We start from the raw sequence: 24,876 nt of genomic DNA on the forward strand, positions 1-24,876 counted from the left end.
CTATTATTATTTCTATCATCGAAGCAGAGTTGTTACCCTGAATTCAGATTCCTTGATGACCTTGTTGACAGTTTTCTAAATTCCCAGCTTTTTTGTGTTCCCATTCTTTCTTTTTTTTTTTTTAAATAATTATTTTATTTATATTGCTAGGATTAATGATAGGACCATTCAGGCAAGGGGTCCAAAGAAAAAGGAAGACATACCCACCAGAATTTACACTGGCAGAACTTTAGCTCTGTATTCCAAAAGGCTAATAATTCGAGTTGTGGATGAGGACAGCTTGCAGAGGCAGGATGAGACTGACATGGGGTGGAGAAGCCTGGGTTCCTGACCCCAGTTCAGCCACTGTCTTGCTGTGTGATCTCGATCAGGTCCCTCCCCTCTGGGTCCTCAGTTGAGCCCAGACAAACCTTCCAACTCCGGATCCTTCCTTTTCCCTCCTCCCCCCCTCTCCACTGCCCCCCTCCCTGCTCCTCATCTTCTCTCTCTTCCGTTTCCTTTCTGTCTGAGACACAACGCCATCCAGCACTCTTGAATGGTACTTTTGTTCTGCTAACATCTCTTTTCTGAAAAGGATGATTGGTCAGGTTTGTATCTTTTAAATGCTGGCACGTTTTATCAGTTAAGAACCTGCAAACCTCTCTCCCAAGACATAGCCTTAAGGAGTAGACAAGCTGCAAAGGTGGGGAGGGCGTTTATGGGAGACAATGGAGTAACAATAACAAAATCTCTTTGGGGGCCTCATGTATGGTCCCTACAGAAAATGCCTTCTTTCCTGAGAGCCCCCTTTCCTGCTCTTGCCATGACCTTAAGCGTTTTCCAGCTTGACTCCAGTTATGACTTTTGTCCCGCCTTAGCTCCCTGCAGAATGGGAGAGGGGGCAAGAACAGAGCCCACACTTGGGTGGCCCTCACCTCAAGGCCTCTTTGAGGTAGGGCGTGGAGCACTGGACTTGGAGGGACAGGGTTTAAGTGCTGCTTTGAGTGCTGGTGATCTTGGGCAAGCCATTCTGGGCCTCAGTTTTCTTCTTGGCAAAAGAGAACAGAATGCCTTCCTCAAGGTCTTGTGCAGACTCCGTGAGAAGCAATGCGTGAGAAAGTACTTTGTAAACTGTAAAGCTCTATGTAGGTATGAGACGGTTCCTATAATTCAGTTCATGAGCCTGTTCCCAGACTGAACAATTCCTTAACTCCTCCAGAGGTCAGTTTTCCCATCTGTAAAGTGGGGTCTGTAGTACCTAGGTCATACAATTACTGTGAGAATTCCGTAAAGAGTGCAAAACACCTGGCACAGTTCTTGGCAGTGGCAGGTGCCCAGGTCTAGGTCAGCGCCCTGTTCCTTTCCCTTTCTCATTTTTCCACAGCCCTTCCCCGTGAGCACAGCGCACAATAATTATGCTACATGCTTCCAAAATCTGGCTGCCAAATCTTCGAGCGGCGGCTCCTTGGCCGGGAGAGCTTAGACAACTTCCCTAACCTGCGCCTCCATTCTCGTCCCTGTAAAAAAAGGATCATAGTAATATCTGCTTCAAAGGGTTGTTGACAAGATTAGACGGTGCCCATACACGACTCGACCCAGGGTCCGCGCCAGGTGAATGTTAGTGATTCCGCCGGACCTTGCGCCCTCCGCACAGCCAGACGCGGGACCCCGGCTGCGGTCTCCTTCGAGCCCCCAAGGCAGGTGGAAGAGAGCCAGGCCTGAGCGGAGCGGGCAGGGGTTTATTCAAGGTCGCACCAGGATTCCTGCGCCAGGAGCTTTGAGGAATTTCCAGAGATTCCGTCGTGCCGCCTTGCGACAGAGAGGCCAGACCGCCCTCCTGGTCCGGTCCCCCTCGGCCCGGAACGGAGGGTACACTTCTCCCGGAAGGGCATCGGGATTTTCCTCCGCGGTGTGGAAGGAGAAATAAATTCAACCGCAGATTCAGGCCGTGGCGCAAAAAGAAGGGAGCGCGCGGCGCCCTCGGGAAGGAGGCGGCCCGCCGCCCGGCTCCGCCAAGCATTTGCAATTTAATTGACATTTGGCGGCAGGAAGCCAATCAGTATAAGTCAATTGACGTTCGGCGATAAAACTACCCGGCGGCCGGGCGCTCCCCCCGCCGGCGGCCTCGGCTGGGCCGCGGGGCACAGCGTGGCGGCCCCGGCAGGTAACGGCGCTGGCGCGTGTCTCGGCCCGCGAGGGGGCGGCGAGCGGCCCGCTGATTGCCGCGCAGCCCACGGCGGCCGGGAGAGGCCCGTAATGAATGACTTTATTTGCCGGGGCCCTGCTGAGAACAATTGAGTTTGTTATGGTAACAACGGATGCCAGCTTTCCGGGCCCCGGGGAGCGCGGGCGCGGCGGCAGCCGCGAGCTGGGCAGCGGAGCAGATGATGCGCGCGGAGGCGAGGGGCGCCGGCGGCGGGGACCCTGCCCAGCGAGTGTCAGGAACCCGGGGACGCTGCGTACCCCCGAGCCTGGGGAGGAGAGGCCGCGCTGCCGGGCCGCCTGGGACCGAGGTGGATGATGCACACCGCTCTCCCCTTGGACCACAGTGCAGAACTGGGATGGCAAGACGCTTGCTTGTCCTACCGGCCAGCCTTCCTGGGTGTCCCCGCGGCCCCTTCTTCCCTTGGCCCCTGGGGCCTAGGGGCTTCTGGTCTGACGGAGTGAGGCTTTGACATCAACTTTTTGTCTCTTGCACGAGTGGAAAGTAGAAAAAAAGCAGAAAGGCATCCCTGCTTCGTTCCAGTGCGGTGGCTTGACAAATTCAGGGCCGGATTTCCGCCCAACATACGTGTGGGCATTGCCTCTATACCCTCCGCCCTGGAGAGATGGCTTTCTCTCCACCTCTATCCCCAGTCTGCATCCCCGGGCTTTGTGGCATGGCACCTCCCACAGGAAGCCCTCCTTGCTCTTACAGAGAAGACTCAGTCGGGTGGCTGCCCCTGAGCCTCTGCAGCCTTCTACTATCTCCCCCTTCAGACCATGAATTCTAAGGACAGGAGCCACCTTCCATTTCTCCTCAGCACCCACCGTGGAGCCTGGCACAGAGCACAGATGTGGAAGGAGTGGATAAGAGACTGGACCTCTCTCTTTCTTGTAATCTCTTTCTTTCCCCCTGGTTAGAGACACCAGAGTTCCTTCTCTCCTTTTTTTTTTTTTTTTTTCCTTTTCCAGTTCTTTTTTCAGGCATGCTATCGTTAATTCACTCAACAAATATGTACGGAGAGCCAACCATGTGTTAGGTACCCTGGTACTAACGGGTCACTGCCCTTGGGGAGCTTACTGGTCAGCGAGAGAGGATAATGCAGTACGTGCGATCAGTACACCAGGAACCTACTGTTGTAGGTTCTGCTGCATAATGGCCAGAATTCCGAGTCAGCTAAGCTTGATGAAGGCTTGCTGAGGGCTTTTCCCTCTGTCATTGCATTCAGTGATCCCTAGTGCCACCCTGTGACAATCACTCTTATTCACAGATGTACAGACTGGTGCTTAGAGTGTTTCAGAAGGAGCCGGATGCTGTGGAAGGAGTCTGGCTTGGGAATGCAGCACTAGTTTGCCATATGAGCGATGTCCATGTTCCTCCCCCCTGTGCCCTAGTATCCCCATCTGTAAAATGGGGGAGTTGCCACTGGTCATCTGTGAGGTCCAGCTGAGGATGAGTGTGAGCCAGGAAGGACACAGGTCTCTGTCCCCAGCCCCCAGCCCCCTGGTCTTGCAGTGTGACCAGTGGAGGAGCAAATGTTCTTTTTCTCTCAGCCTTATGAGGCTGGCAGTGAGACTGAAGCACTCACTATGTGGCAGGCACTGTGCTCTCAGCAGCCTTGAGAAGTGCAGGTGCTATTACTGTTTTCCTTTTGCAGATGGAAAAAATGAGAGATGAAATAACCAGCCCAGGGTCACAGGGCTAGCGCGTTGCAGGGCTGGGATTCAGACCCAGGCAGTCTTGTTTCAGAGCCTGTGCACTTACCTGCTCTGCCTGTGGCAGGGGGAGCACATGGGCCTCCTCCCCCACTCCCCTACTCTTTCACCTCACCCTCACCCCGGCTTTGTCCCACCTCCCCAGCGCTCTCAACTCCAGGCCCATTTTGCATGTTTGCAGGACAGCAGGAGCACTGATTTCTCAAGGTGTCTTTTCTTCCCTTGGCCTTTTGCTCTTTCCTCTGTTAGAGCCCCAGGCAGGAAGGAGAAGCTTCTGTGGAACCCTAGTCTCCTCTTGGCTCTGTTCTAGCTGGATTATTGTGTTTGGGAAATGGGTTTCTAAAAAGGATGGGGAGGGGGGGGTTCCAGGTGTTGGCTTTTAGGAGCAAGCTCTCACTGTTCATGGTGAGGAAGTACATTTATTTGAGAGTTAATTGTGGCACTCATCTTCCTGTCTCTCGAAAGGTGTCTGGAGAACTCTTTCTTTCCCTAGATACGTCCCTTTTTCAGGAAGACAGATTAGGAAGATAGTCCCTGCCATGGGATAGTCCTAACAGGCAGAACTGGAGGGGCCTTGGAAAGCATATGCAGTGAATACCTGTCAACTTGGCATCCCCTCTTTAAGACAAGTATTTGGGGGGCTCCTGGGTGACTCCGTGGGTTGGGTGTCCAACTTCGGCTCAGGTCATGATCTTGTGGTTTGTGGGTTCAAGCCCCACATCGGGCTCTGTGCTGACAGCTTAGAGCCTGTCTGTCTCCATCTCTCTCTACCCCACCCCGGCACACACTCTCTCTCTTTCTCGCAAAAATAAATGAACATTAAAAAAAACCTTAAACAAACAAAACAAATGTTTTGTAGTGCTTCCTTTGCTATCTGAAAATGAAATTTAGAAACAATATAAGCTACCTACCCACATAATTTTAAAAAATCAATTCAATGCCCCAATTGTGACAAAAGGGGGAAAGAAAAATAAAATCATAATAAAATGGTGTATTTCATTATGTAAATGCTCAGGCATGACTACGCCAGAAGACATAATAAAGTAGTCAGTTGCTTTGCACTTATGCAGAGAATCACCACGAATGCAGCGGCTACAAATGTGGGCAGCTGTGTTTTTTGGCAATGCAAATTCTTCTGGTGGTGTTGCAGTCAGTAAACTGATTTTCTGAAACTATGAACATGTCTGGATACAATTCCAACCAAAACAAAGCATAACCTTTTCTCAATTTATGTGATGGTTGCATTCCCGGAAAAGTCAGTGTAAATTAAAACACAAGTTTGTGTCTATAAGTAAAACAGTTAGGTTCATGGCTCAGATATTTATAAAGAGAGTTTTGGGGGCACGTGGCTGGCTCAGTAAGTGAAGCAGGCAGCTCTTGATCCTAGGGCTGTGAGTTTGAGCCCTGCACTGGGTGTAAAGACTACTTAAAAATAAAACCTTAAAAAAAAAAAGTTTTCACCAACCTGAATGTATGATGGGTCATTCCAAAGACATGTGGGCTCAGGGCAACTCTTCACTGTGCTGAACGGGGCTGGGTACCCCCCTGACTCTGCCCACTAAATGCCGTAATTCCTCCCTGGTAACAAAAACGCACAGATTACCCAAATTTCCTCTGATCTGATCATCTTTGTTGAGACCCACTGGAACAAACAGTTTGTCTCTGGGCTCCCTTCCTTTGGGAAGTTCTGTGACTCTGGTAAAAAACACTACCTGCATATATTGTGCACCTGTTTTGTGCAAGACCTGGCATTTGGGGGACAGAAACATGAGCTGATTTCTATCCGGGCTGTGAAACATAAGCCCCTACTCCATGGGTGCCAAGCTCCCAGGAGCCCTCAGTCAGTGGCACAGCCTCCTCACATCGTATCTCTGCCGGGATATCCTCTGCCCCCTTCCTCATCCTCCCAAGCCCAAATCTTGGCTCAGATGCCACCTCCTCCCTCCAGGAAGCCTTCCCTGACCCTCTGTTTAGTACCAGATGACTTCTGTCTCTTGGCCCCCACCGCCTGCCCTTTGGGGTTCTCTTAGGGCACTTTCCCAGGCTGGTGTCATAGCTGCATCTCTAGGCTTTGTCTCCTTGCCGGAGGATGGCTCCCTTGAGGGCTGAGATTGGGTTCCCTTATGGGGCTAAGCTTGGACTCAGAGCACCAGAAAAGATGGTTGAACACTTGAGCCAAGAGATGCAGCCTAGCCCGGTATCCCTCTCTGTACACATCTTGTCCTTTTAATTAAGCACATGGCTTCCTTCTCCTGTCCTCACTCCCTGTCCTCATCAGCTGACGTGAGATGCTTGCTGTGCCAACATTGCGATCTCATTTGGGATCTAGCCGCTTGCTCGCTCCGACCTAGTGCTTGGACTCGGCACAATTTATTGAGCCCATTGCATGGATGAAGTGAGGAGGTCACACAGCTGGCAAGTGGCGTAGCCCGAGCTGGTGCCTGCACATTACCATCCGTGTCATTTAAACACTTCCAAGCCTGGGCCTCTCTCCTAGGGAGTCATTCATCTTTTTAAAGGCTCCTGACTCAGTGTTGGGCACTGTGGCCTCCATGGTGAACACGGCATGGTGGCCCCCTTTGACTTCCCTCAGGGGGTTCTGTCTCCCAGGCCCCAGGCCAGGCATGGAAGGCAGCATCGGATGTCCCGAGTGGGCCAGTGACCACCCTTTACCAACAGGTCATCAAGGAGCGGCTGTCTTCTTTGTACTTGTTTATTTTGTCACTTTCAGTGAAATGTCCACTTTTGTCCATTCATTTCACAAGTGTTTATATTGTGCCTGCTAAGTGCTCTAGGTACTGGGGACACAGCGATGAACAGGATAGACAAAAACCTCTGCCCTCATGAGTGACATCTTCTAATAAGAGAAAGAGAATAAGTAAATAAGGAAAATAAACAGCATGTTGCTAAGTGCTCTGGTGGATAATGAAGCTGGGTAAGGGGATAGAGAGTGAGGCGGGGAGGGGGTGGGGAGTACATGCTGGTTTCTGGAGGGTGGTCATAATGATGAAATGACATTTGAGGAGGGAGGAGTGAGCCAACATCTGGGGAGGAACTTTCTAGAGATGTGGAGATGTGGATGTGGATGTGAAGATCCGAAGCAGGGGTGTGCTTGGCATAACTGAGGGACAGCAAGGAAGCCAGTGTGGCTAGAGCTGACCGAGTGGAGGAGAGTGGGAGGAGGGGAGACAGGAAGGCCAGGCTGAAGGGCAGGGCACCCAGATGCTGAAGGGCCTTGTACGCCATGATCCACTGTGGATTTTGCTGGGAGTGAGATGGGGCATCAGTGGATGGCAGCCCAGTACGTCTAACGGGGAACTTCAGAGGTGTGTTTTGCCCCCTGCCACCAGTGAGTCGCTAAATTCGGCAGATTTTCGCTCCTGATCGTCTCCTGAGCCTGGCTCTGAACTGGGTAGTCATTCCCGTCGTCAGCTCTCTCCTGGGCTGGGACCATCGTCTGGCCCCGGAGCCTCTGTCACATTTCCCTCTGATGAGGTCTCTACACTGTGGCCAGATCAGACCATATGAACCCCTCCACCCCATAACCTTTCTGTGCCAGGCATGAATTTTAAGTATATTAATATGATCACAGAAGGGCCCAACTATTTGGAAAACAGACTGGGGGGATCTGGGATGTGGGGTTGGGGTTACTGGAAGGTGGACTGTCATCTGGTGGGTAAGAGAGGCAGTGTGCTGTAGGGAGAGGCCCAAAAGCCCTTTCCCCCACCCTCAGCGAGCCCCTAGTCTCAGCCCTCTCTCAGGCCTCAGCAATGGCTCCCCCCAGAGGCGCCTACTTTATTTATAGCTTCTCCCCAGCTCCCCGCGGGTAGAGGAAAAGTCCATTAGTGTGTTTGCCGACTCTGCCAGCTCTGAGCAGATGCAAGGCTTATTTGCAAACTGTCATTGCCCTGGCCTCCTCCAGAGACCCGCATGCTGGGCTCAGCCTTGTGGCTCCAAGAACCACCTCCCCCAGGCAGACAGCCGGGCAGAGCCCCTGTCTCCTGATTTCCCACAGCACAGAATCTTGGCTTGCAGTTGGGAAATTTAAATTAAATGCTGTGAAGGAACCATAACAGTACATTGGGCCATGTTGACAGTGGAGAATGAGGTTCTCTCTGTTGGTAGGAGCCCATTGGCTTGGCACAAATCAGAGAGGTGTCCGGAGAAAGTGCAGAGTCCTGAGCTGAGCCCCTGGGATCCAAGTTTGAGTTCGGTTGGGCTGCTGAGTGTCTTAGTGACTTTGGACAACTGTTTACTGGCCTCTGGGCCTCAGTTTCGAAGCTGTACGTGAAGCTGCAGACAATCTTAGGATCCACCCTAAGTTCTAAAATTCTCGGACGTGTGATTTGAAGATGTTTCTTTCATCCAAGTAGTCGAAGACAGTGGTGTGCCCAGAATGTCTTGGCAATCCTGAAATTCCCGGAGGTTGGCAGAGGCACTCAGGAGCTGAGTCCCTAGGCCTCTTAGTCTCACCTGTCCTGATAACGCTGCTGTGTGACCTTGGGCAAACCACCTTCCCCCTCTGTGAGCCCATTTTCTCATCTGTAAAATGGGAATGATAATCACTTGCTCAACTCTTTCGGCTCTTGTGAGAGGCAGATAAACTGAGGAATGTGAAAGGTCGGCGAGAACATATGCTTGAGTGGCGGCTGTTACTATTGCTGTTGTGGTTACCATTTTTGGATGTGCCTTACCCGGTGTGGGCACACGCACTTTCCAGTATAACATAAGCACATGCCCCTTCTGAGTGCAGTTGAAGGTGGTTCCATGCAGAATGCAGAGCCCTCTTAGAGTTTGTGCTTGCTCAGTTCCATGCCATCCTGAGTCCACCATCGACATGCATGTGTTTGGTGGAAAAACACACCACAGATCCACACAAAAGCCTCTTGAGTTCTTTTCAACTGGGACAGGAGATGACACACATTGGCAGACAGAGGCTGATCTCTGTGTATCCAAGAGGAGTCGAGCCAGTCCGAGTATATCTAACAGGTCAAGCTCTGAAATGAAGAAGCAATAAGCCAGTGAAATGGTACTATCACCGAAACATGATTGATCAATTGAATTCTATCAGAGACAGTGGACAGTGAGATTAACTCAGGCCTGATAGGTTCAATGAGTTAAAGCATGATGTTCATTTCAGCTTCATTTCACCAGTCTTTGCTTGTGAAATTGGTCAATCAATAGAGGTTGAAGATCATATATATATATATATATCGGGGACCATCTTATGGGGAATATAATCTCAGTAGTTGGCTCCTGGCTGGGGCTGCCTGCCTCGGGTAATGGAGACAGAACAGGGACTCCATCAGCCCCATCGAAATGGCCTGATATCTTCTCCAAATGAAAAGTATTTTTGGATCTCTGATGATTTATCTTTTTTTCCTCCCTCTCACTTTGATCTATGACAAAACCCATACCCATCTTGGAGAAATACAGTGATTTCTCTTGAAAACATTTGTGCAATGATCAGATAGATACACTTCAAAATATGAACCTTCTTTTTAGTTATATTGTCCTTGGAAAAAAATAAAGACAGTAATTTAAAAACTCAAATGGGGGTAATGCAAAGATATCAGTGTAAATATGATTTTTAAACCCTTTTATTTATTTATTTCTGTGCCGCGGGGATGGGGGACAGACTGCTGTGTGTGTGAAAGCCAAAAAAGGGGACGCATGCACAAGGAGTCCTTCCAGGTATAATTAAAATGAAGCCTTTAGCATTCTTTAATCTCATCTAAAAGCACAACTCATAGAAACAAATCACCCTTTGCTGCTAGTAATATTTCATTCGCTTTGGAATATTTTCACCGTGGTGGTTAACATCTTCCCTAATTAGTGTGCCTATTTCTGTAAGGTGGAGGAATTAGGTACTACTGTGCAAGGTAATGGACTTGGACAGTATGGATTAGAGAAAACAGACTTGTCCTGTGGCAGTGCACTGGGTATTCCTTCCTGCCTATTCGTTGAGGTCATCTTGATTTAATTAAGCACAAAGAAATCCCATCTCTTCGTACCAACACCACGAGAGCTTCAATTATGTATTTGTGCTGTTTGTACATCACAGTATATATTAGGGTCTGGATAATGGATAGCAGCGCTGAGCAGCTAGACAGAGAGGAGAGAGCCTTGCACACTTTGCCCTCTTCCCCCTCCCCCAATTCCTGCATTCCAGTCCTACTGAATTATAGCCATTTCCCAAACACCGTGTTTTCTCGTGCTTCTGGGCCTTTGCATATGCTGTTCCCTCTAGTTGGAATGCACTTCCTTCCTCTCTCCACCCCTTTCTTTGGCTATCTCCTTCTTGTTCTTTCTTAAGTCTTGGGCTCCATTTTTCCCACGTGGCTTTTTGGATCGCCCTTGCCCCCAGTCTGGATTAAGTGGAGTGGTTTAATATAGGCTTAGGAGCAGACTCTGGAGTTAGACTGCTTGGGTTTAGATCCCAGCTCTTCCATCTCTTAGCTGTGTGGCCATGGGCAAGTTACTTAACCTCCCCGCACCTCAGTTTCCTCATCTGTAAAATGGGAGGGGGAAATAGCAGACTTAACATTATTGGGTTGTTATGGGGACTAAGTGGGTAAGGTGCTTAGAATAGTGCCTGGCACGGAGCAAGCTCTGTATAAGGACTGCCAACCACCATTTGGCTCCCGGGGCTGTCTCCGCTTCTTCGGCTCCCAGCACTTACTACGTTGGAATTATTCACTCGTGTACCTCGTCCACTCAAGGGCAGGGGGGTGACTTAAACCCCTCTCTAATTCAGGTGCCACACTCACGGCCAGACCGCCAGCAGGAGTTTGGTGCATGTTGCTCAGGAATGAATGGGTCCATGAGGCTTGGAACAGGAATCAGGAGTCTTGTGTTCCCAGGCTCAGCTCACTTTGGACTTGCCTTCTGGCCCTGGACAAATCCCTTTGCCATCCTGGAGTGTGGAATTGTCGGTCCCTTGGGGCCTTTCGGTCACTGACAGCCTATGACACATTGGGTAACACACGGCACAATCAGATTCACTCTGGTCGAACCCGAACGTATTTGGCAATTTTACAATTTTGCGTTTTCCTTCTCTGAGAAGAAAGATTGAGTGAAACTAATGGCTGAATAATGGTAGTTCCAATGGAATTTTCCTCCACGCCACTTTGATTTTTCTCAGTCTGCGGCCCCACTTTAAGATGGTATTTATACAATCACCCAGAACATTGATTTTGGTTTGGCGCTGCCACGGGATATTTCCAGCCCTGCCATCCTGGTCCCCAGCACAGGGCCTGGCTCATAGTAGATGCTCTAGAAATGTCCTCAGCTGAATCTTATTGTCTGTGCCAGGAATCCCATCCCCCTCATCTTCTCATTTTGTCTCCTCTCTTTATCTGGGGTCTGGCTCGGATGGCCCCTCCGGCAGGACCCCCTCCCTGTTGTTAGTCGTCTCTGGGTCACCCTCAGCATCCAGACACCCCCATGCAGAGTACAAGAATTAATGGCGTTGTGTTGTTGTTGCTGGGAGCTTAGAGCTCAGCTGAGTTTAAAATTTAAAAGTTTATGAACTGCCTCAGATCTTTCTTAGAAGTAGTTTAGAACATAAGGCCTTAGTTGTTTCACTCTTTCCTTCTCTGGATCACTGATGTCATGGAGGTCACTCCCGAAGGTTTTCTCCCGAGTTCTCTGATGACGCCAGAGACTGTCCTGCTGCTGAGTTCCCCAAGTCATTCAGGCCTGCATCCCCTCAAGTCTTCCTAGGTTATGCATTCAATCAACAAACCTTGATTAGCATCTCCTGTGCTTGAGGTGAGTCAGACGTGGCCTCTGTCCTCAGAGAGCTCATACTCTTAGCAGGGAAGGAAAGAAAGAATAATCCTAGAAATGGCTTATGTTTTTTCAGCACTTACTGTGTACCAGGTACTATGCTAAGCATTTTACACGTACCCTCATCCCATTCTTTTGTCAACCCCAGGTCTCATTATTGTCCTATTTTACAGACGGCAAAATCGAGGATTCAAGAGATTGAAGTTTCTCAAATATCATAGGCTTGTAAGATACAGAGTGAGGATTTGCGTCTGGGCCTGAGTTTGGGGTGCCCAGGCTTCCCTGGTGTGTGAGCCACGTCCACCATAGGTCTGGCTTCACTCTAAGACATGTTAATAGATATGCAAGCATTTGCTGTGGCCTTGAACAAGATACTTCATATCTTTGCCAGCTGTGAAATGGGGACCGGCCTCACAGGATGTGTTGTAAGAAGCAAAATCCAGGCCAGAGTGGTGGCTTGTGCAGCTTGCTGAGGAGACCCAGAAGAAAGGGCAGGTAGTTCAGCCTTTGGATCTGGAGGCAGGCTTCAGAGAGGAGGTGGTTTTTAGGCTGAGCCTTGATGGGCAGGAGTGAAGGCCAGCCGGCGGAGGGAACGGAGCGAATGGTGGCATCGGGGAGTGCCGTGAAGGGACACTTGAGGAATGAGGCGTACCCTGCTGGGATGACATTGTGGAGTGACTGAGGGGTGCCTGTGGCTGCAGGGGCAGATCATGAAGGCCCTGAAGTCTTGGACTTTGTCTTGAGGAAGCCTCGGAAGGGTTTCCCTGGTGAAAGTGATGGTGACAGTGACTAACACTCTTTGGACATTAACTTTGCACCAGGCACCGTGCTAAGCACGTTCCTGGAGATTATCTCATTAATCCTTACCAAAGCCCCAGGGATTGTCCTGCAGACCTTTGTGACAGTTTGCAGATGAGGAAATGGAGGGCATTAGTTTTAGTGGCTGACCTGAAGGGTAAAGGGAAGTGGAAAGAACACAGCAGAGAAGAGATCTAGGTACACATCCCAGCTGAGCGACCTCAGTTACTCAACCTCTCTGAGCCTGATCCGCCAAGACCCAGCTCTGCCCCATCTTCACTGGGGGAGGCAGGCCTGGGAGCGTGGTGGGTGTCAGAATATCAGCGTGGGTCAGAGGCAACAGACTGGCTGGGTGTCACTACCACGGAACCCTACAGGCCAGATGGGGAGAGGACTTTGGGCCCTGGGGTAAGGGTAGCGGGCATTGTAGTGCATACAGCAGTAATGGGATCTGGGACTTATTCTCACAAATTCAAAAAGATTAAGGGTAAGTGTATCCTAGTGCAGAAGAGATTTCTTCCTCTCTCTGACTTCCTCCCAGAAGCTCCCAGCAGCCCCTCACTCTTCACATGTCTGTTCCTAAACCAAGTATTGGCAAAGAGAATGGGATCCCCTGGCTAGGCGTGGGCAGTTGTTTAGGGGTGGAATGGATACTGCACGGGGATACCCTGAAAAGACTGTACAAAACAATCAAAATGGGAAAATAAGTTAATGGTTATTTAATACTATTTAGTAGACAAAATCTGGGTGGATTTTGGAGGAGAAAATGGTTAGAAATGACTGACTCAGCCTCTTTAGTTTGTTGATGGGACCCCTGAGACCCAGGGAGGGCGAGAAACTTGCCTGGGCTCACACAGCAAGTAAGGGCAGAGCTGGGGCTAGAACCCAGGTCTGCTGGCTCTCAACCCTTTTCCCACTGGGCCCTGCCACTGCCCTGCCATGCAGAGGGGCAGCGGCGAGGACAGAGGAGGTTCACTAAGGGCTCTGGCTTTGGCTGGGTTTGTAGAGAAAGAGGACCCAAGAAAGGCTGAAAACTGACCCAAGGGCTCCAGCTTCCTTTCCTGGGGCTCCTAGGCCTTTGGCTACAGTTACATCCCAAAGGCCACGATACCAGAAGGGATTATGGAGATTCCTGTTTGTTTGTACTTTTTTTTCCCTCCCAGTGAGCATCTACAGACATAAAGTACATGATGATTTTTAAAGAAACAAACCAGAACCCTTCAAGAAAAATGCAAAACCTCTGAGTCTTCTGTGCTCTGAAGAAAACGCAATGGGTTTATGATCTTTTAAGACACACAAGAGACAGCTTTCTCTTGACAGATGGGAATCTGAGGCTATTTTGCTTCCTCCCCCTTTTCGTGACCAGACCCGATTGTGTAAAGCTTTTAGCTTCAAAGCCGGGTTGTGAATAACATTGGTTTAACCTGAAATTTAAAGCCAGCATTTCTCTGCTCCCCGAGACGGGGCTTCCTGCCCCTTGCTCCCCTGAAGCTAGCTTCCAGAATGTTAATTCTACGAGCCATGGTTGACTAAGCCCAGCACTGGGTCTATTACATATTATTTGATTTGGAGTAGAAAAAAAGATTTAAAGATACCATGCCCCCTGTATACCTTTGTACTTTGCCCATGTCTATCCATATATTTAAGCATACCATTCACATTGCAAGTTCAGATTTTTCTCCCTGGAATAAAATCAGTCCGAGCATTTCTGTAGCTTGTCTCCAAGACCACATTCCCCAACGAAGTCAGACAGCATCTTTGCAGCACAGATGAGAAATGCTATGGAAACTTCCACCGGAGGCTTGGAGGTTCAGACCTGCCCTTGTGCCAGGGATGATTTTCGGATATTCATTTTTATAGCTGTCTCTTAGCATACAATTGGTTCGTTTGGCTCATACTCACTGTGTACCCACTACGTGTGGCTCCCAGAGGCAGGTCAGCTGTGTCCCTGGCCGGAGAATTATGCATCTTTTTGTCAGAGTATTTATCTTGGTTGACACGTGCGCCTTTTCTGGTCTGATTATTTTTCAATTAACATTTCCCTCCTCCACTGAACATAAGTCCATGAGGGCAGGGCCAGGGCGGCTTTTGCCCATCATTGTATGCCGGCATTAGCACGGCACCTGCTCACTGAGGTTGGTTAAGAGAAGAATGAATGATCGAATGAATGAGGTCAGATAGAGAGGGATGCTGACATTTGCAGACCAGACCTGCGGAATGAGAGTGGTTGTCACAGGTATTCCTGACTTGTTCATTTATCCCATAAATACTCCCCATGGAGCAGACAGAGATGAATTAACTGGGGCTTCCCCTTGAGGCGGCTAATAGCGCAGTGTCAGAGTAAAGAGCCCAGGGGCCTTGACATCTGAGAAAAGGGAGAAAGTGGTCAGAGCCCAAAGAGTGGGAGATGAAGCAGCTGGGGCAGGAAGGAGGGCATCCTGGAGGAGGTGGCACGCATGCTCACAGGCTGTGTCTGTCCTAGTAACAGGGTACACATGTCAACGAGGAACGGTTTACCTTCCATAGGAGCATGGTGGGCGACCTGTGGGTGACAGCCTGACTCCAAGCATCACATTCAGATGTCCACAAGTGCAAATTTCACGTGGCCAGCCCCGAGTCTTTCCAAAAGATGAGTCTTGGGAGCAGGGCTTCGAAAGAACAGCCTGATCTAAAGGAACTAGCATTTCAGGTCCTGGGACTGAGAAGTGTGGAGGGTGATTGTTCCCCAGGCCCTCCTGTGGTCCCTGCACTGCTCCCCCAGCAGGACTCAGATCTTCCCCGTGGCCTTCTGTGGGGTCCAGGGCTGCTAGGCCATCCCCAGCCTGCCTCTCCATGGTCCCCTGGGGTCTCTTCCCCTCACCATCTCTCCCCCGGCCTTTCGATTCCTCATGTCTAAGCCTTTGTAGGCGGTCTCCTCTGCCTGGCATGCCCTCCCCACCCCCACCCTCTTTGCACTGCTGACCCTTGTCCTCTACTCTCACTTCAAGCATGACTTCCCCTTGGAAGACTTCTCTGGCTCCTCCCCATGCGGTCACACCCCTTCCCCATTCATTATCCATAGTCCTATGCATATGTTTCTGGACCCTTTTTCTACTTGGCAGTAATCACAGTTTGTAGCCATATGTCTGTGGGAGTACTTGGCTACAGTGGCTGCCCTTTCTAGTTTGGAAAGAGGGGCCTGTCTTAGTCATCACTGGATCCTCTGTTGTTTTTTCTAAACATCACTTGGTGCAGAGTAAATACTTCATCAATACTTGTTAAATGGGTGATTATATGTGTAGAAGTGTCCCCAGCCTCCCAAGGAAATGACAGACATTAGGCATCTGCACTAGGTGACAGGGTAGACCTACCTCGCCTCCCTTCCTAATGGAGAAAGCAGGGGTGCTGGAGGGGCAAGGACAGCAGCAGGGTCATAGGTCAGGGCACATGCCTGGAGAGGTGGTCTTTCCAGCTTGCCGTCTTCCACGAGGAGTGTCTGGGTCACCAGGACAGCCAGGACCCTCTCCCAGGCTTGGCCCATGGGTGCTATGGTTGACTTTCGGAAAGCCAGAGTGGGATGTAGTGAGTCTTCCTAGATGGGCAGGGCCCCGCCAGGCTGTCTGTGCCTGGGGTACCTGAGCTGTCCTCAGGGAGATAGGACTCCAAGGACCCCCAGTGCATATACCTGAGTTGGCCCTGTGCCCTGAGCCTTTACTCTGTGCCGGGACCTACTCAGTGACCAGGTGGTGACCTTGCCCACAGGGGTCCTCAGCAGAGCCACCCTCAGCTCCCTTAGTGGGGGTGAAGTTCTGCCCTTCCAGAACTATGGGCTGTGCAAAGAACCCAGCCTATGAATCCCACGGGGGAGGGATCGAGCCTGTGGACATCTGTGGGAGGACAGCCTGGCTGGCACATCTAGTGGAGCAGACTGGATTGGTGGGGGGGGGGGGGGGGGGGAGGGGCGGGGAGAGGTGGATACTGTCCAACTGGGGGCAGAGCAAGACCTGGGTGGGAATTATCAGGAAGGAGCCTTCATGAGGAGTTTGGGGCCTGGCTGGCAGGATGGGGCTGGGGAGTATCAGTGAAGTTGGTGGGCAGAGAGACGTCTCTTACGATCAGATGTGGTTCCTCTCTGACAGGGAGAGACTTGACGGGAGCACTGGGGACCCAGGGCAAGATCATACTTGAGCAGGAGTGACTGGGGCCAGGATGACAGGCCAGAGCAATAGCTGAGGAGGAGCATGATGAGCTGTCCTCGTGAGTGTGTGTGCGTGTGTGTGCGCGCGCGCACACGTACATGTATCTTTGATCCTTTGATAATAGGGTTATTTGGCAGATGCCAACCAATGGGAGAGCACAGACAGGGCTGTGAGCTCCCACATTCTGCTAGTCTTGCTGTCCTTGTAGGAATAGCCCCCATGGGGATGGGCCATGATGGAAAAAGGGACTTTGAGGATGATGTCCTATGGATAGGAACAGGGAGGGACCGGTCTTGTGGAAGACTAATGTCCCAGGTTGCCAGTGGAGGCGCCCCAACTCTAGGCTGGGGGACATCAGCCAGAGAGCCCAGCTTTCATCGTGGTCCATGTGTTGGGGTATGTGGTCATTCAGGCTGTAGCCTAGCCTGTGGTATCCTCTTGGGTCCAAATGGAGCTGGGATCTGTTTTCTCAAGGGGCTTTATGAGCTGCCTCTGAAGGCCCTTCCCATAGAGGAAGGTGTTCTGAGCTGTCAGCCTCCATGGAGGACACTGGAAAGCCAGCATTCGTGTGAACACCCAAAGCTGGTGACTTCGCTCAAGTGTCAGACCCCGCATTGCATTTGCCCCCAGATAGGACAGTTAGGGAGACACCAGCTTTTGGCGCATCTCAGTGACACAGCTTCCTACTGCTTCAAGCTCCTTGGTTGGGCCTCCTTCCTCACACGAGTGGGGCTGTGACATGATGGATGAAGTCTGGGGCAGCATGTGCTGGCAGAGGGCGATGTAGGAGAGAATCAGGCAAGGCCTGTGTGAGGGCCAGTGAGAGATCTGACAAGCGCTGGTTTCCCTTGGGCTCCCCAGTGGCAAAGGCAGATGCCTCACCTCTGGGCCTGACGCCTCACCTCTGGTCAGCCCTGCATGAGCAACCGGGTCCTACAGGGCCCTGGGGGATGCACGGCCCTCGAGGCCATTTCCTTGCTTGAAACTTTTGCCCTCCTTGCTGTGTCTTTCACTTTGAGTGGTTCAAGCTCAAGGCTCACAAAAAATATTTCTTCCCGTTTTCTTTTTTATTGGTAATTCGTAATATTTTCTTTGAAATGTAAGCATCGTCGCCAGAGATGGTGACAGTGTGGAGAGCTAACAACATAGAACGCATACAGAATTTAACCCTTGGTAATTCGTGTTTTTGAGTAAGTGGTACCTTTAAAGTTCTGCAGTAACACAAAACATAAAACAAAAAGAGCATTCCCCCCTTCACCTCTATCCACTTAGCTCCTACCTCCCGGAAAGGAATGGGTAAGTGCTCTAAATGTTTCTCATGGTGCCCTCCAGAGTTCCTTTTGTATATGCATACACAAAATGCGTGGGAAGTCTTATTTTCTTCCTCTTATTTTTTACACAAAAGGTTATACGTTATACATGCTGTGCTGTACCTGGTTTATTTTTCATAGGACGGTGTATCCCAAAGATCTTTCTGTATCAGTTCACGGTGGGAGTCCTTGTTCCCTTTTGCAGCGGCTCACCGTGTGAGCACGCCGTAACTTATTTAACCAGCCCCTGCAAATAAATTCATGTGTTGTTTCCAGTCTTTTGCAACTAGAACCTTGCACGCATATCACTTCCCGTACGTGTGAGTCTAGTGGTAAAAAAAAATTTCCAGAGGCGCAACTGTGTCATCGAAGGATATGTGCATTTGTGACTTTGATGGATTTTGTCAAGTTGTGTATTGTGGGTGTGTGACCGGTGGGCTCCCACCAGAATTGTACGAAAGTGGTGTCCTTCCCCACAGCCGTCCTGGCACGGTGCTTTATTGACTAGTCATGTGATGTGGTGGCAGATGTTCTGGGTTAAGGGCCTTGGCTCTGGAACAAAACGGGGTGGGGGAATCTTCATTACAGAAGAGGAAGTGGCACCTGGTACTTAAGCCTTCCGGTCAACCTGAGCTCTAATCTTCAGGTGAATGACTTTAATTCCTCGGGTCTCAATTTTCTCATCTGCAAAATGGGGAAAATAACGTTACCTACCTTGGGGTCGTTGTGAGTTTTAGGTGAGATGATGCATGTAGAAAAGGCTTCACATGGTGCCTGGCAGGTGGCTACGGGAGGCTGGCTCTGCACTAACCAGCAGGGTAACCTTGACTGAGGGCCCCCTTGTCTGAGTCCCTGTTTCCTCTCTCGTGAGGGAAGGAGCTGGGCTTGTGGGTCTCTCAGGCTGTCTTCTCTCACCAGCTGACGTGACTTTCTTTAGCAACTTGTGTAACCTGTACCCCCCCCCCCTCCCCCCTCTCACGCTCATCAAAGGTATTCAGGAGTCTCCGGTGCCGAACGGCCACTCACTGCCAGGCAGAGACTTCCTCCGGAAGCAGATGCGGGGAGAACTGTTCACGCAGCAGCAGCTGGAGGTGCTGGACCGCGTGTTTGAGAGGCAGCACTACTCGGACATCTTCACCACCACAGAGCCCATCAAGCCCGAGCAGGTACGCCCCACGGCTCCCTGCGTGCCGTACCCCCCAGCCAGACGCAGACCTGGGGGGGGGCCCTCCCAAAGGCGTTTGGCGGGGTGTGGGCGGGAATGCCGGGTTCTACTCAGAGGCGGGCTTCTCGTTGTTCTCGGCCCGACTTGGACGGTTGCAGCGTCCCCTAAGGTCAGGAGGACTTGTCTGGGGTTCTGGCAACTTCTTGCCCTGGTGCCTCTGTCTCCCTGGCCAGCCTGTGGGGTGGGGGGGTGGGGGCGGGGTGGGGCATGGTCACATGACTTGTCTGGCTGCTCTGCTTTTGCTGAATGGCGTCCTTTCCCCAGGCTCTCGGCACAGAGCTGGTGTCATGACCTTCTGGGCCACTGGAGGTGGTCTTGGGTCACCATCCTGCCAGTCAGGATAAAGATGGAAATACGGTCACAAACCACGTTATAGTGGTGCCAGCGTGTACCCCACCGTCAGCCCACGCGTCAGCTCGCCCTGGCATGCTTTTAGAGACCGAATCCAAGAGTCTGGAGATGGGGAAGTGTCTCACTGGACAAACTCCCAGACGGGTCATTTGCAAGACAGGGAGAGAAGTAGAAGGATGACCCCTTGCTGACCGTGGACAGACAAGCAGTCACTGTCTTAGCTATGGGACCAGAAAGATCTGCCCAGTGAGAGGCTTCTGGGGCCTGGATAAGGTCCCTAAGTACCAGATGCAACTCGAGAGACTATTTCCTGACGCCCAGTCTAGGCTGGTTACCTGGCAGGCATAGGCGGCTCAGATATGTTCCCCGCCTGCCTGCCGAGAGCTCCCATCTGGTGGGCAAGTCAGAGACCTAGCTAGCTGATCCTGGTGCTGAGGACTGGCCTCGCTGAGCTTCTTTTACATGCTAATTAGATGGAGCTTCTGAAGTTTTCCCATAGAGCCAGTCAAAACCCTACAGGCTGTGTGCACAAGCTCCCACGGAGGGGAAAGGGACCAGAGGGGATGTTGAGTAGGGAGGAGTGAGCAAAGCCTCCAGGGCGACCATCCTATGACAGTCTAGTTGTCTGAGCAGTTCTTGTGAGGGCTCTCACAGACCATCTAGCCACTTTGTTTTCATACGGAGAAACCGAGGCCCAGAGAGGCAGAGACTTGTCTGAAGGCCACACGGCAAGTCATGTATTCACTCAACAAACACCAAGGAGTATCACCTGTGTGCAAAGCATGGAGCCAGGCACTAGGTACTGTCAGTGAACAAGACAGGCTTGGACCTGCCCTCAGGGAACCTATAGATATGTGGAAGAATCCCATAAGTAAGAATAACCCCAAAGGTCATGGATTACAGATGTGCTAGGTGCTGAGGTTCTCTGAAAGAATAAAGCACAAGCTGAGCCAGCCTGGAGGCCACCATGGCTTCTGGGGGGAAATGCTTTTATCCTGAGCCCTGAGGGGTAGGTCAGGACAGGAGAAGGGACACGGGGTGGGGGGGAATGTGCCTGGCAGAGACAACAACAAGGGCAGGGGCCTTGAGGTAAGAGGGGGCACGGCAAGGTGAGGAATGGAAAGAGGGCCAAGAGAGCCACTGTGCCTGGGCTTCAGGGCGTGGGGGCGTGGGAGTGTTGGGGAGATGGGCCAGGTCTCGTACGCTGTGGTCAAGATTTTGGTCTTTCTTCTACACGTAAAGTGTCCCCTGGGAGTGAGGTGGTCCTGTGGGCTGGACAGAGCTGATCCCACACATTTTAGACCTTGAGCTTTCAGGTAAAGAGTCTGTTTCCATCACAAACAGCCTCTCTCTCTGCTCAGAGCCCTTCTGAGAGGTGGCCAAAGCCACATTCCATCTGACACAGGAGGAGAAAGAAAAGGAGCCTTCCTTGGATGAAGCCTACCTTTCCCTCCAGAACTGGGGAGAAAATGTATCTTCTAACCATCGACAAGATCACATGATTTGAGAGACTAGCAGAGGGTACGGAGGCAAGCTTTCAACTCCCTCATTTTTTAGAGGCCCCGAGAGGGGACAGGGTTTGTCCAGAGTCACCCAGCAAGTGAGTGGAGAAGAGTGAGGGCCCAGGCCTCTACACTCAACCTGGTCTCTACTTCATGAAGCCTCCAGCACTTGTACCAAGTTTCTGTTTACTTAAGGCAGGCATTCAGTGTTAGAGACTGGATTTCCCTCGATTCTTAACGGAATTCAGAGTCTGCATCATTTTAGCTTCGAATGCCCAGGAAATCTGGGCAGAGACTGCAGGGCATCATAATTGGGAGGAGTCCAGAAGCCATCCGTGTATTTCCTCACTTGCTTAGACATTCATATGTTCACTTATCCGACATATTTCTCGCATGCTGCCTGTGAGGTTGGCACAGTGCCAGGCACCCAGGGGGACAGAGGGGTGAGTCAAGCGTCAACTCTGTCTGCCCACACTCTCTCAGGGGCCATGTGACATGGATCCAGAACATGCAAGGCAAGGGAGAAGGTTCTGCGGGCGCTGATGAATGGGGAAGTTGCCTCATTTGGGAGCATCGGGGGAGGAGTTACAGAGGAGGCAACATTGAGGGACAGGTCCTGATAGGCCCCTGTAGAGATGCAGCCTGGTGGGGAGGAGACCGAGTTACAAACTCTGCAAGGGCCCTGTTCCTAACGTTCTTGCTGTGCAGTGTCCTTCAGAATGGCGCGGACACGACCGCGGGCCTGTGTCTGTGTGGGCTCTGAGGCGGGGCCTGCGGGCGAGCGTGTGGCGGGATAATGACTGACTCAGTGCTTTCTGGTTAATCTGCTTCACCTCCCCGTAATGTGCCGTAATGAGGAGAGATGGAAGGTGAGGCCACGGGGCTGCCAGGCACACACACAGGCACTGGACTATGAATGACGTACCCTCGCTCCTGGTTCCCAGTCACTGGACAAATGACAGCCAAAGCAAGGGGCCACAGACCGGGAAAGAGTGCGTGTCAAGGGTACAAGTTGCCGTACAAGGTTGACACGCAAGGGTATGAACCCCCTCGTGCCCACTCTCTGCTTTGCCTTGTGAGCCCCAGAGCAGCATGGCACGGTGGTGGCACCGAGAAGGGGGCCTGGAGCTCCGGCAGCCGAGGGTGGCGTGTCTTCTATATGTGAGCAGACCTGTGTCTCCATGGCCTAGTGGCCTTGGTGGGGTCTTGCTCTCAGTTTCACTGAGCAGCCTATGGGGAAGAAAGAGCTTCATCTGGCTTTGGGGTTGAGGGAGTTCGACTTGAGTCCTGGCTCCACCCTGTTGGGCAGGTGGCTTTTTCTCTGGACCTCAGTTCCTTATCTGTGGTGGCCGTAATTGTGATTTTGCCAACAACAACAATAGCACAGCAGCAACCCAACAACAGTGGCCGTCCCCACCTAAGCAGGGTACTGTACTGTACTGTTTTCAAAGCTCTTTCACATCCATTCTTCCCTTGGACTCACAATTTTAGTGCCTGCTGAACAGTGTGGGCAAGATTGGTAAGCTCCATTTCACAGATTGGAACATTTTTTCCCATTCACCCCATTTTCAGCCCAGGGAGCTTCCAGAACTTGTCGAGGCCACAGAGCTGGAACTTGACTTCGGGGTCTTCTGTCCTCATTCTGTGCTAGATGGCTGCATGGGCCTCCCTGTCCCCAAAAGATTCTAGGAACGTTTTCTAACTGGCTGGTTCTGGGAACTGGCCTTTGGCAGCCGGAGGCTGCCTGTCATTCCAGAATCCTCAGAGTCTTTCCTCCCCATGGGCTCTGGTGGTCAAATCCTCCTGAATTGCCTACCCAGCCCAACCACTCATGGGAAGAACATTCCTCGTCGAGGCCAGGCTGGGGTCCTACCAGTCACACCCACACCCACCTTGCCGCTGTTGCCACCCAGATCTGCCCTGGGTGGGTAGGGCAGGCTTCCTGCTTTTATATGGAAACTTAGTAAACCCTTGGCCCTGGGTGTAATGTGTACACACTTCTGGGGCAATGAAACACTTCCTTTTCAAAATGGTTATTGAAAAAGCAATTCTGTTTTCCCTACATGTGGAGTGAGTGAAAATCACCCTGAAGGGGAAGAGGAAAAAAAAAAAAAAAAGAAAAGAAAAGGAAAGAAACAAGTGCTGGTGGTGAGTGCGTTTTGAACAGTGGAATCTGTTTCAGTAAAACTCGCGGTGACGCTGTCGCCTGCCTGCTCCTAGCGGGAGCTGGTCCCTCCTCCGGCCTCGGCAGGAAGGCCGCCTCGGAGCTCAGCCTGCCGTATTTACTCTCGGCAGACTATTAACCAACACCAGGCTATTAATCTGGCTTTTGAGCCTTCACTAAAGCCCATAAAAGCTCACAGTTGTCAAATGGAGTTCATTTTAATTTCCTTTCAATCACAGTAAATTATTCAGGTGATAAATCAGCTGGAGCAGCCTCCTGGCTGTAATAGAAACCCTAATTCCTGGCTAATTATCCAGCCCATTGCTGCCAACAGATCAATACGGGCGCAAAATGGAACCGGCCCAGGGCCCTCCCTCCCATCGGGCCAGAGACAGAAAGACAGCTGGGGAAGGGGATGTGCTGCTGACCTCCCGGGAAGTTCAAAGGTCATGGGGGGTTAAACTGGGAGAGGGCCTATCCCTTGTCTGAAAGAGAAAGCCACCAGAAATGCCTCCCACTTGCTTACGCTGCTTTGCCCCCTGAATGGTGGTTTCTCTCCAGGCTGGTGGCCCTGGGCCGAGCATTGCCTATTCCTGTGGGTGTCCTACTCCTGAGTTTCTGAGCATAATTGAGCTTGATCATCAGAGATGGTCTGAACACCTACCTGACTCAGAAAAAGGGCTGGGACTGTAGGGAAAAAGATGAGGTGCTGGACATGCTTCCTTTCTTCAAGGAGCTCGTTTTCCTCTGTAGTGGGTCCGTGCCCATCAGAAGGAGGTGAGGTACGGAGAGGAGGGACTGAGGAGACCAGTGTGCCGGGCTGAGGAAGGGGGCAGGCTTCCTGGAGGAGGTGCCGTTAGTGCTGCGTCTTGAGGGATGGGCAGAATCTAGATATGGTAGAGATGGCCGGAGGGGGCATTCTAGGCAGAAGGACAATGTGGGCAAGGGCATGAAGCAGTGTGAAATAGCAGGGAACTGTGGGCCGGTCTAGGTAGTTGAATGGAGGATGGGTGAGAGGCAGTCTGGACAAGAGGACTGGAGAAGTAGTGGGTCAGCCAAACCCCAGAGGGCTGGCATGTGGAGGTGAGGACGTCTGACTTCGCTGTGGGGGTAGTGGGCCCCAAAGAACCTTGCGTCCGTGGCCTGGAGTACTCTGCTCATCTGGAGGCGACCTTCCCTGGAACTCCTGCCTCTTGCCCTGTCCCTGCTGCTACTGTCAAATCTCTCTTTCTGAAGCCCATCCTCACTGGGGAGTCCCTCGTGGTTTTCCCCGACTCGAGACCCCAACCTGGGCCCTTCATCCCCGTCATGGCCCTTCACCGCCCCCCCCGCCATGCCCCTCTGCTTGCCCACAGGATGCTCTGGCTATGGCCAGGCCTGACCTCTCACTGCCCCTTGTGGGCTGGGCTCCTTCTCTGTTTGAGGGCGCACGGACCATGGGCCTGTGTGTGGGGTGCACACGTGTGCATGTATATGAGTGCGTGAACAGCAGGGATAGCTCCGAGCACGCAGAGTGGCAGCTACTGCGAGTATTATTACTTTCTTAATGTTGTTATTCTTTTGAAAAAATGTTTATTTATTGAGAGAGAGAGAGAGGGTGTGTGTGTGTGCCAGCAGGGGAGGGGCAGAGAGAGCGCGAGAGAGAGAATCCCAAGCAGGC

The 24,876-nt window shown here is 51.5% G+C and overlaps 1 protein-coding gene across 4 annotated transcripts in view; it reads left to right on the top strand.

Moving 5' to 3' along the window:
* PAX5 (paired box 5) overlaps positions 1 to 24,876 on the top strand; it is a 195,746-nt gene that overhangs the window by 45,011 nt on the left and 125,859 nt on the right. For all 4 annotated transcript variants that reach the window (XM_058694895.1, XM_058694897.1, XM_058694896.1 and 1 more), the window contains exon 6: positions 18,965 to 19,140. In XM_058694895.1, coding sequence (XP_058550878.1) covers positions 18,965 to 19,140 — 176 coding nt within the window. The remainder of the gene's footprint in view (positions 1 to 18,964; positions 19,141 to 24,876) is intronic.

This window comes from Neofelis nebulosa, chromosome 12 (assembly GCF_028018385.1).
Source record: "Neofelis nebulosa isolate mNeoNeb1 chromosome 12, mNeoNeb1.pri, whole genome shotgun sequence".
Taxonomy (NCBI): Eukaryota; Metazoa; Chordata; class Mammalia; order Carnivora; family Felidae; genus Neofelis; species Neofelis nebulosa.